The 12,149-nt window shown below is 48.0% G+C and overlaps 1 protein-coding gene across 2 annotated transcripts in view; it reads left to right on the top strand.

Moving 5' to 3' along the window:
* LOC144604552 (sodium/potassium-transporting ATPase subunit beta-1-interacting protein 3-like) overlaps nt 1-12,149 on the top strand; it is an 81,897-nt gene that overhangs the window by 22,805 nt on the left and 46,943 nt on the right. For both annotated transcript variants that reach the window (XM_078419105.1, XM_078419104.1), the window contains exon 2: nt 10,430-10,567. In XM_078419105.1, the coding sequence (XP_078275231.1) occupies nt 10,430-10,567 (138 nt within the window). The remainder of the gene's footprint in view (nt 1-10,429; nt 10,568-12,149) is intronic.

Genomic DNA, 12,149 nt, shown 5'->3' with positions numbered 1-12,149 from the left:
GGTGTTATTGCAAATTTCATCAGTTCATCAGATCATGATAGGAGCAGAATTAGGCCATTCAGCCCATCAAGTCTACTCTGCCAATCAACCATGGCTGATCTATCTCTCCTTCCTAACCCCATTCTCCTGTCTTCTCCCCACAACCCCTGACACCCGTACTAACCAAGGGTCTCGACCCAAAATGTCACCCATTCCTTCTCTCCAGAGATGCTGTCTGTCCTGCTGTTACTCCAGGTTTTTGTGTCCATCTCTAATCAAGAATCTATTTATCTCTGCCTTAAATATATTCAGATGGCCTCCACAGCCTTCTGTGGTAAAGAAATCCACAGATTCACCACCCTCTGACTAAAGACATTCCTCCTCATTTCCTTCCTGAAAGAACGTCCTTTAATTCTCTAGTCCTAGACTCTCCCACTAGTGGAAACCTTCTCTCCCCATCCACACTATCCATGCGTTTCACTGTTCTGTACGTTTCAACGAGGCACGTACAGGATACTGAGTTGGATGATCAGCCATGATCATATTGAATGGCGGTGCAGGCTCGAAGGGCCAAATGGCCTACTCCTTTGTTTACTTTCTATGTTTCTATGTCCCCCGTCATTCTTCTAAACTCCAGCGAGGGCAGACCCAAAAGTGTGTGTGTGTTCCCCGATCGGGAATCGAACCGGGGCCGCGGCGATGAGAGGGCCGAATCCTAACCATTAGACCACCAGGGAGCTCTTGCGGAGTACGTCCAGATGTCCTGAACGCACTTGGAGCTGCAGCCTAACCTGACTTGCCGCCCGAGGCTTCTTGAAGGGGTGGTTTCACACTCCCTATGCCGTGTGACCAGAAGACCTGCACGGCGCTGTGTGATGCTTTGCATTGATGGTTCGCCAAACCTGCTTCAGTTTGAGTGCCCACCATCCCTTGTGAAACATTTACATTTTCTCTCTTTACGCTCTTCAAATTTATAACTCGGGGGGGGGGGGGGGGGGGGGGGGCGGGGAGGGGGGAGAGGTGTGAGAGGTGCGTTCATGAATGCATGCATGAATTTCCCTCCTAAATAAGATTTAAGACACTTGTCAAGCTGTAAACATATTGTTCCTGGCCTGAAGCCAACATGTGGCTTCTGGTTACAGCCTAGTTGTTGAATTGAGGGTGTAAAATAAAAAAAACTGAATCCCCTTCCTCCTGGGTAATAAATAACTGGCAGATCAAGAACTAAATGCGTCTTGACAATGTAAATTATATTTGGTGAGATGCAAGGCATTAGAGCACAGTTATTAACATGTACATTGGTTCGATTCTACCTTTGACTCCATCTACACTTGCACACTGCCTTGGGAAAGTGACCAACATAATAGACAATAGGTGCAGGAGGAGGCCGTACGGCCCTTCGAGCCAGCACCACCATTCAATGTAATCATGGCTGATCATTCTCAATCAGTACCCCATTCCTGCCTTCTCCCCATACCCCCTCACTCCGCTATCCTTAAGAGCTCTATCTATCTCTCTCTTGAATGCATTCAGAGAATTGGCCTCCACTGCCTTCTGAGGCAGGAAATTCCACAGATTCACAACTCTCTGACTGAAAAAGTTTTTCCTCGTCTCCGTTCTAAATGGCCTACCCCTTATTCTTAAACTGTGGCCCCTTGTTCTGGACTCCCCCAACATTGGGAACATGTTTCCTGCCTCTAACGTGTCCAACCCCGTAATAATCTTATATGTTTCGATAAGATCCCCTCTCATCCTTCTAAATTCCAGTGTATACAAGCCTAGTCGCTCCAGCCTTTCAACATATGACAGTCCCGCCATTCCGGGAATTAACCTAGTAAACCTACGCTGCACGCTATCTGCAGGAAACTGAAGATCTAGGAGAAAACCCACACAGGTCACGGGGAGAACGTGCAAACTCCGTACAGACTAGCACCCTTAGCCAGGATCGAACCCGGGTCTCTGGCGCTGTAAGCGCTGTAAGGCAGCAACTCTACCGCAGCGCCACCGTGGCCACCCTACACATTGGGAGATTATAAGCACACAGCTGTTGCTGTGCCCTTCCTCTCTAGAATTCACCCAGAGCCCTTGCCATCGTGTTACCGTTGATGGTCTATTGAAAGATGCAGTGAGGACTGCTCCAAGCCTTGCCCATTTCGTTGAATCCAGCGTATTTAAACGTTGGCACTTGGCCGAGCTGCTGAAAGAGATTGATGCTCGTGTTCAGAATCAATGCGAATGGGTTGGCTGAATCGGCCAAAGTGTCAGAAAGGGAAAATAGTTCTACTCCAGTCAGTCAGATGTTAAGTGAAGGCAAACAGCTAGCTTAGACATTTCCCCGCATGTTAAAAATGAAACTTCAAAGTCCAGCTTGTTCTTGCTCACCAATGCCAATGGTCACCTGAATGTCAGACTTTGTGGAAAGAGAATTTGTGCCTTGGCAGATTACGATGGAATTTCAGGCAAAACTAAATGCATTCATTCAGCAAATGAAAGAGAAAGAGTTGGCATAAATCATAAATGGGCCATAAAATGCAACTCATAGTGATCTGAAAGGGGGGGACAGAAAATACTGGAGTAACTCAGCGGGTCAGGCAGCATCTCTGGAGGAAAGGAACATGTGACGTTATGGGTTGAGACCCTTCCTCAGGCAGACTACTTCAGACTTCTTCGACCCAGAATGTTACCCATTCCTTTTCTCCACAGATGCTGCCTGACCCGCTGAGTTACTCCAGCACTTTTGTGTCTATCTTTGGTGTAAAGCAGCATCAGCAGTTCCTTCCTACACGTGATCAAGAAGGGATTTGAAGTCTGATGGGTTTTGAATTATTTTGGGAAGAAGGAAGAGGATACCAATTTATCGTGGGGCAGCTGGAAGAGCAGATTTCTCACAGAGCCAGAGATCTGGATTCAGTCCTGACCTTGGCTGCTCTCTGTGTGGAGTTTGCACGTTCTCCCTATGTTGTTGTTGTTCGTCCTTCGGGTTGGAAGATGACCATGACTTCACTTTCAGTTGGAGGATTGGTGACTGGGTCCGGAAATGACTGGTGAGGCCGATCCGGGCCCGGAAGGCACGCCCACACGTAGGACACAAGTGGATGGGTGCTGCAGTGGAAGTGGAGGTAGCCCGGGCCTTGCGCGCGGTGTGCTTCCTCTGGGCCTCTGCAGTGCGTCTGTTCTCTGCTGCACGGGCTCCTGTGGTGAGCTTGCTACGCCAGGTTGGACGGTCCAGTGCAAGAGACTCCCAAGTGCTGAGGTTGATGTCCAAGTCTTTGAGGGACACTTTGAGGCAGTCCTTAAACCGTTTCTTCTGTCCTATGACCGCATGGGTTTCCTCCGGGTGCTCTGGTTTCCTCCCACATCCCAAAGACGTGCGGGCTTTTGGGTTAATCAGCCTCTGTGAATTGCCGCCAATGTGCAGGGAGTGTATGTGAAGGTGGGATAACAGTGTGAAGCGGTGATCGATGGACTCAGTGGGCAGAAGGGCCTGATTTAGGAAGGATCGTGAAGGGGTGTGGGCCAAATGCAAGCAACTGGGAGTAGGTCCATCCGAGACCGCAAGAAATTAAAGAGCATTGAGGGCACGGCCCAGACCATCACACAAAACAACCTCCCTTCGATTGACTCCGTCTATACCTCACGCTGCCTCGGCAAGGCCAGCAGCATAATCAAGGACCAGTCTCACCCCGGCCACTCCCTCTTCTCCCCTCTCCCATCGGGCAAGAGGTACAGAAGTGTGAAAACGCACACCTCCAGATTCAGGGACAGTTTCTTCCCGGCTGTTATTAGGCAACTGAACCATCCTATCACCAACCAGAGAGCAGTGCTGAACTACCATCCACTTCATTGGAGATGTTTAGACTATCTTTAATTGGACTTTACTGGACTTTACCTTGCAATATTGGTTATTGCCTTTATTCTGTGTCTGTACACTGTGGACGGCTTGATTGTAATCCTGTATAGTTTTTCTGCCGACTGGATAGCGCACGACAAAAAGCTTTTCACTGTACCTCAGTACACGTGACGGGAAACTAAAGTAAAGGACGGCTCAAGGAGGCACTTTGGTCGGCATGGATGAGTTGACCCAAGGGCTTGTTTCCATGCGGTATAACTTAGGCTAGTTTAGTTTAGAGATACAGCACCGAAACAGGCCCTTCGGCCCATTGAGTCCGCACCGACCAACCAGCAATCACCCGTACACTAGCAGCACTCTCCTGCACACCAGCGACATTCAACAGAGTTTTACCGAAGCCAAATTAACCTACAAACCTGCACGACTTGAGGAAATACTTTCTCAGTCAGAGAGTTGTGAATCTGTGGAATTCTCTGCCTCAGAAGGCAGTGGAGGCCAATTCTCTGAATGCATTCAAGAGAGAGCTAGATAGAGCTCTTAAGGATAGCGGAGTCAGGGGGTATGGGGAGAAGGCAGGAACGGGGTACAGATTGAGAATGATCAGCCATGATCACACTGAATGGCGGTGCTGGCTCGAATGGCCTCCTCCTGCACCTATTGTCTATTGTCTATTATGCTGGTCGCTTTCCCGAACTCTACCGCTGTATCACCGTGCCGCCCTAATGCTAAACTTTTGTTTCTGGAATTAATTCTAGACTTTTTAATTGGCATTTTAAATGCTTGCAAGATTAAACAGTGAACACTGAAGGCTGTGAGGCCCATAAGAACTCTTGCTTTTGATAATCCATTCCCCACTACAATCATCGTGTTTCTGTCCTCTGACCATGAATGTGCTCCATTGTCCACGCTCTGCTTCTCAATGACAAATCAGAACAGAATCAAAGTTCATCGTCCACGTGCTCACATCGTGTCAGGGGCAGACCCATCTATGATTACAATTTGAATTTCGATGAGAATAAGTCGTTCATACAAAGGCATTGAATTTTTTTTTGCCAACCACATGTGTTAGAAGTGTACAATTGTACAAATCTCTTTAGTTTCGAGATACAGCATGTGAAACAGGCCCTTCGGCCCATCGAGTGCATACCTAGTGTTGCCGACTTCCTCGCTCCCAAATACGGGATAGGGTGACGTCACCGCCCCGTGCCCCACGTGACCTCACCCAGCCAGCGGCCACGTGCTCCCGCTCCACCAATGGCGGCCGCCCGGGCCAGGAGGCGGGTTGCTAGGCAACCTCCGTTAGGCGCCGCCCGGGCCTCCGGACCTACACTGTCCGATGTAGCAAATAAACTGCAGATGCTGGTTAAAATCAATGGTAGACACACAATGCTGGAATGACTCAACGGGTCAGGCAGCATCTCGCGATAGAAGGAATGGGTGATGTTTTGGGTCGAGACCCTTCTTCAGACTCGACTCTTCGGGGTCTCGACCCGAAACGTCACCCATTCCTTCTCTCCCGAGATGCTGCATGACCTGCTGAGTTACTCCAGCATTTTGTGTCTACCTACACTGTCCGGGGACTGCAGCGGCCCCCGGGATACAGTGCCCGCCCAGCACACACTGTCCGGGCCTACAATGTCCGTGCCTACATTGTCCGGGCCTACAGTGTCCGGGCCTACAGCGCCCGGGCCTACAGCGCTGTCCTGGCCTAATACGGGACAAGGGCGGTCTCGTACGGTACAAAACGGTTTAGCCCAAAATGCGGGATGTCCCGGCTAATATGGGACAGTTGGCAACCCTATGCACACCGATCACCTGCTCACACTAATCCTAGGTTATCGCACTTTCTCATCCGCTCCCCCACACACCAGGGGCCTTCTCCAGAGGGCCAATTAGCCTACAAACCCGCACCACTCTGGGATGTGGGAGGAAACCGGAGAACCCAATGGAAACCCACGTGGTCACAGGGAGAACATGCAAACTCCACACAGACAGCACCTAAGGTCAGCATTGAACCCGGGTAATAACTTCATAAATCATAGGATCAGAATTAGGCCATTCGGCCCATCAAGCCTACCGTGCCATTCAATCATGGCTGCTCTATCTTTCCCTGTCAACGCTATTCTCCTGCCATCTCCCCTGACACCCGTACTAATCAAGAATCTATCTCTGCCTTAAAAATATCCACTTGGAAGGGAAAAAAACTGCAGAAGCCGGTTTAAATCGAAGGTAGACACAAAATGCTGGAGCAACTCAGCGGGTCAGGCAGCATCTCTGGAGAGAAGGAATGGGTGACGTTCTCGACCCAAAACGTCACCCATTCCTTCTCTCCCGAGATGCTGCCTGACCCGCTGAGTTACTCCAGCATTTTGCGTCTACCTTCGATTGACTTGGCCTCCATGGCCGTCTGTGGCAATGCATTTGCTGGCATAGAGTTTCATCCCATTTCCCCCAGAGGTGGGAGGGGCAGAACTGTAAACCAGTCTGTGTTTTCTGGCTGGGGATTAATTCGGTTTTCAATCGGCCTTCCCGCCTCCCCTGAATCTTCCTCAGGGAGTCGCCCACTGTTCCAGATGAATATCTTGTGCAAAACAGCCCTGTACATTCTGCAGTTTAAAGACGAGGAAATCATCAAAACAAAACAAAAGCCTCTGCTACGCATAACAGTGGTGGGTGGTGCAGGAAACGACAGTAGATTAAACATTCGGGAAGACTTTTTTTATCTCATCCACTGACTCACTCCCGCGGAGGAGGATAACTCTCGGGATAACAAGAGGAGTTGAGAATAGGAGCAAAGAGGTCCTTCTGCAGTTGTACAGGGCCCTAGTGAGACCGCACCTGGAGTACTGTGTGCAGTTTTGGTCTCCAAATTTGAGGAAGGATATTCTCGCTATTGAGGGCGTGCAGCGTAGGTTTACTAGGTTAATTCCCGGAATGGCGGGACTGTCATATGTTGAAAGACTGGAGCGGCTAGGCTTGTATACACTGGAATTTAGAAGGATGAGAGGGGATCTTATCGAAACATATAAGATTATTAAGGGGTTGGACACGTTAGAGGCAGGAAACGTGTTTCCAATATTGGGGGAGTCCAGAACAAGGGGCCACAGTTTAAGAATAAGGGGTAGGCCATTTAGAACGGAGATGAGGAAAAACTTTTTCAGTCAGAGTTGTGAATCTGTGGAATTCTCTGCCTCAGAAGGTAGTGGAGGCCAATTCTCTGAATGCATTCAAGAGAAAGCTAGATAGAGCTCTTAAGGATAGCGGAGTCAGGGAGTATGGGGAGGAGGCAGGAACGGGGCACTGATTGAGAATGATCAGCCATGATCACATTCGAAGGGCCGAATGGCCTCCTCCTGCACCTATTGTCTATTGACAAGCTGGCTTTTCGCACAGACCTACTTCCTAAGTGCTGGAGTTAAATTGAACTGGATTCCAACACGCTGGGAAAACTTGTAGAGGCCCAACTAACCTACAAACCCAACAGAAATTTAGTTTCGTTTAGAGATAGACAGCACAGGAACAGGCCCTTCGGCCCACCGAGTCCATGCCTTCCCACCGATCACCTGTTCACACTGGTAGGTATTTATTTCACAAAATGCTGGAGTAACTCAGCAGGTCAGGCAGCATCTCAGGAGAGAAGGAATGGGTGACATTTCGGGTCGAGACCCTTCTTCAGACTGAACCTGACCGCACCGACAAGCGATCCCCGCACATTAACGCTATCCTACACAAAGTAGGGACAATTCACCAAGCCAATTCACCTATGGGTGACGTTTCGGGTTGAGACCTTTCTTCAGACTGAAGAAGGCTCTCGACCCAAAACGTCACCCATTCCTTCTCTCCTGAGATGCTGCCTGACCTGCTGAGTTACTCCAGCATTTTGTGAAATGAATACCTTCGATTTGTACCAGCATCTGCAGTTATTTTCTTACACAAGCCAATTAACCTACAAACCTGTACGTCTTTGGAGTGTGGGAGGCAACCGAAGATCCTGGAAAAAAACCCATGCGTTCACGGGGGGAACGTACAAACTCCGTACAGACAGCACCCGTAGTCGGGATTGAACCCGGGTTTCTAGCGCTGTAAGACAGCAACTCTATCGCTGCGCCACCGTGCCATCCTAGCCCCTTAAATTCAGATGCCATCAATCTTGCCCTCTAACCCAATGAATATAGTCCTGAATGTGAACTTTGATCGACTTGACTTCATTTTCCAGCTGGTCCTTGCAGTCTGAGGAAGGAGAGGGTTTACATAGTGTCCCTTCATTCCATTTGCATAAGCAATATGTGTTAACGATCAGTAGCTCAGCAATATATCATATTCCTCTCTGTATTATTTCACTGCTTGAACTAAAGCACCCGATTTGGCATGGGCACATTGAGAATTTATACACAACCAGGATTAATTACCATGTTCCCTCTTTTGTGGGAAAAACAAATCCTATGATTGAAACTCTTGTGCAAAATGTTAACCCTTTTAGAGTTTAAAGCGTGGAAACAGGCCCTTCGGCCCACCGAGCCCATGTCAGCCATCGATTACACGCACACCACTTCTATGTTATCCCACTTTTGCAGCTTACACACGAGGGACAATTTACAAAGGGCCAACTAACCTACAAATGTGCACGTCTATGGGGTATGGGAGGAAACTGAAGCACCCCAAAAATGGGTTGAGAGAGAAAGATAGATCAGTGACGATTGAATGACGAAGTTGGCTCGCTGGGCCGAATAGATTAATTCTGCTCCTATGACTTATGAATATATTATTATTGATCATCTGCGGTCTTAATGACAACTTAGTCGTTTCGTTTTGTGTCGTGTTGTGTTGTCCACACTGTTAATAATTACTCTTTGGTTTCACAGAACTAGTTCAGATTTCCTGAGAAACTTTATCTTGCAGTAAACGTTATTCCCTTTATCATATATCTGTGCACTGTGGACAGCTCGATTGTAATCATGTATTACAGATTACAGAGAGTGGTGAATCTGTGGAATTCTCTGCCACAGAAGGTAGTTGAGGCCAGTTCATTGGCTATATTTAAGAGGGAGTTAGATGTGGCCCTTGTGGCTAAAGGGATCAGGGGGTTATGGAGAGAAGGCAGGTACGGGATACTGAGTTGGATGATCAGCCATGATCATATTGAATGGTGGTGCGTACAGGCTCGAAGGGCCGAATGGCCTACTCCTGCACCTATTTTCTATGTTTCTATGTTTCCATTGTCTTTCTGCTGGTAGGTCACCATTTCTCCAGCAAAAGACAAAGTGCTGGGGGAACTGAGTGGGTCAGTCAGCATCTGTGGAAGGTGTGGACAGACGACGATTTGGGTCGGAACCCTTGATCAACCGGGGGATTCTCCTCGACTCTGAAGAATGGTTCTGACCTGAAATGCCGACTGTCCATTCACTCCACAGGTGTTGCCTCACCCATTGAGTTTGTCTGGCACTTTGTGTTTCACTGAGTGACTGGATCTCTGTGTGTCATTGTGCCCAGGGGGCTTCTCAGTTGCCTCCTGAAAAATGAAAAACATGATTTTGGCAAATAAGCACTATTTTATAGGAAAGATGTTGTCAAGCTGGAAAATTGGCTGATAGCAAATCCTCTTCTCGGATCAGCAAGGATGAATGTTTTTCCTGTCGTGGAAAACACACACCCCATGATAGAAATTATTGTGCAGAACATTGACCTCTTTAGAATTTATAGACACAGCATGGAAACAGGCCCTTCGGCCCACCGGGTCCGTGCCGCCCAGCGATCCCCGCACATCAACACTATCCTACACCCACTAGGGACAATTTTTTACATTTGCCCAGCCAATTAACCTACATACCTGTACGACTTTAGAGTGTGGGAGGAAACCGAAGATCTCGGAGAAAACCCATGCAGGTCACGGGGAGAACGTACAAACTCCGTACAGACGGCGCCCGTAGTCAGGATCGAACCTGAGTCTCTGGCGCTGCATTCGCTGTAAGGCAGCAACTCTACCGCTGCGCCACCATGCCGCCTAGGGAGCAGTTTACAGAGGGGTAACGAACATACAAACCCGCACGACTTCGGGATTTGGGAGGGAACTGGAGAAACCCGGAAGAAACCCACGCGGTCACAGGGAGGACATGCAAATTCCACACAGAGAGCACCTGAGGTCAGGATTGAATCTGGGTCTCTGGCGCTTTGAGGCAGCAGCTCTACCCGCTGCACCACTGTGCCGCCTCATGTGATAAAAGATAATTATGTAGGTGACTCTTGTTCTTTGCTTTCGGTTAGGAATGAGTGCTAATAGTTTAATCGAAGGTATTTATTCACAAAATGCTGGAATAACTCAGCGGGTCAGGCAGCATCTCAGGAGAGAAGGAATGGGCGATGTTTCGGGTCGAGACCCTTCTTCAGACGACAGAAGAAGGGTCTCGACCCGGTCTTGTCCCACCGCAAATTGAACCCATTCCTTCTCTCCTGAGATGCTGCCTGACCTGCTGAGTTACTCCAGCATTTTGTGAATAAATACCTTCGATTTGTACCAGCATCTGCAGTTATTTTCTTACACTAAGTATGTGTTAATATTGGCAGCAGTTTAATCTGATGTGTTCGTTTCCTTTGCCTTTTCAGCTTGCTGCTTTGGAGAGACAGATATTTGATTTCCTGGGCTATCAATGGGCTCCCATCCTGGCCAATTTCTTGCACATCATTATTGTCATACTCGGTCTGTTTGGGACAATTCAGTACAGACCTCGATACATTGTGGTGGTAAGTACGAACTATCAGTAATTGCTAAATTATATGGAACTAAATACAAGCTACGTGGAATTATCGGGTTTTAGCTAATGCAGCTACGATGTGAGACACAAAATGCTGGAATGACTCAACAGGTCAGGCAGCATCTCTGGAGAGAAGGACTAGGCGATGTTTCGGGTCGAGAATGGTTCCAAGATGGCGCCCAACCCAGGCGAATATTTGCGTGCCAGCCATAGAAGTAGATCTACAATCGCATATTACAATCGTTCCACACTCTTAAATCTCTACTCCTACAGCAACATTTCTATCATCGAAGGTATTTATTCACAAAATGCTGGAGTAACTCAGCAGGTCAGGCAGCATCTCAGGAGAGAAGGAATGGGTGATGTTTCGGGTCGAGACCCTTCTTCAGACTGAAGAAGGGTCTCGACCTGAAAGCGAATGGTATGTTGGCATTCATAGCGAAGGGATTTGAGTATAGGAGCAGGGAGGATCTGCTGCAGTTGTACAGGGCATTGGTGAGACCACACCGGGAGGATTGCGTATAGTTTTGGTCTCCTAATCTGAGGAAAGACATTCTTGACATAGAGGGAGTACAGAGAAGGTTCATCAGATTAATTCCTGGGATGGCAGGACTTTCATATGAAGAAAGACTGGATAGACTCGGCTTGTACTCACTGGAATTTAGAAGATTGTGGGGGGATCTTATAGAAACTTACAAAGTTCTTAAGGGGTTGGACAGGCTAGATGCAGGAAGATTGTTCCCGATGTTGGGGAAGTCCAGAACAAGGGGTCACAGTTTAAGGATAAGGGGGAAGTCTTTTAGGACCGAGATGAGAAAGTTTTTTTCACACAGAGAGTGGTGAATCTATGGAATTCTCTGCCACAGAAGGTAGTTGAGGCCAGTTCATTGGCTATATTTAAGAGGGAGTTAGATGTGGCCCTTGTGGCTAAAGGGATCAGGGGGTATGGAGAGAAGGCAGGTACGGGATACTGAGTTGGATGATCAGCCATGATCATATTGAATGGCGGTGCAGGCTCGAAGGGCCGAATGGCCTACTCCTGCACCTGTTTTCTATGTTTCTCTCCTGAGATGCTGCCTGACCTGCTGAGTTACTCCAGCATTTTGTGAATAAATACCTTCGATTTGTACCAGCATCTCCAGTTATTTTCTTACACTTTCTATCATCTTCGATTTGCAACATTTCTATCATCTTCGATTTAAACCAGGATCAGCAGTCCTTTCCTACACATTTCTACCATGTATCTGTACATGGCTCGATTGTAATCATGCATTGTCTTTCCGCTGACTGCTTTTCACTGTACCTCGGTACACGCGACAATAAACTAAACTGAAGTTAACTGAACTGAGATCCTTCTTCAGAACCTCACACAAATTTTTGGGTCTCGACCCGAAACGTCACCCATTCCTTCTCTCCAGAGTTACTCCAGCATTTTGTGTCTATCTTCGGTGTAAACCAGCATCTGCAGTTCCTTCCTAAACAAAACAAAATAACTTGCAGGTTTACAGAGGGAATGAACCGATCTAAACAGAGTGGGTAACATACGGGAGAGAAAGTGAACATGGTGATAT

Source organism: Rhinoraja longicauda, chromosome 22 (assembly GCF_053455715.1).
Source record: "Rhinoraja longicauda isolate Sanriku21f chromosome 22, sRhiLon1.1, whole genome shotgun sequence".
In the NCBI taxonomy this organism is placed as follows: Eukaryota; Metazoa; Chordata; class Chondrichthyes; order Rajiformes; family Arhynchobatidae; genus Rhinoraja; species Rhinoraja longicauda.
This window is presented reverse-complemented; position numbering and strand designations above follow the sequence as displayed.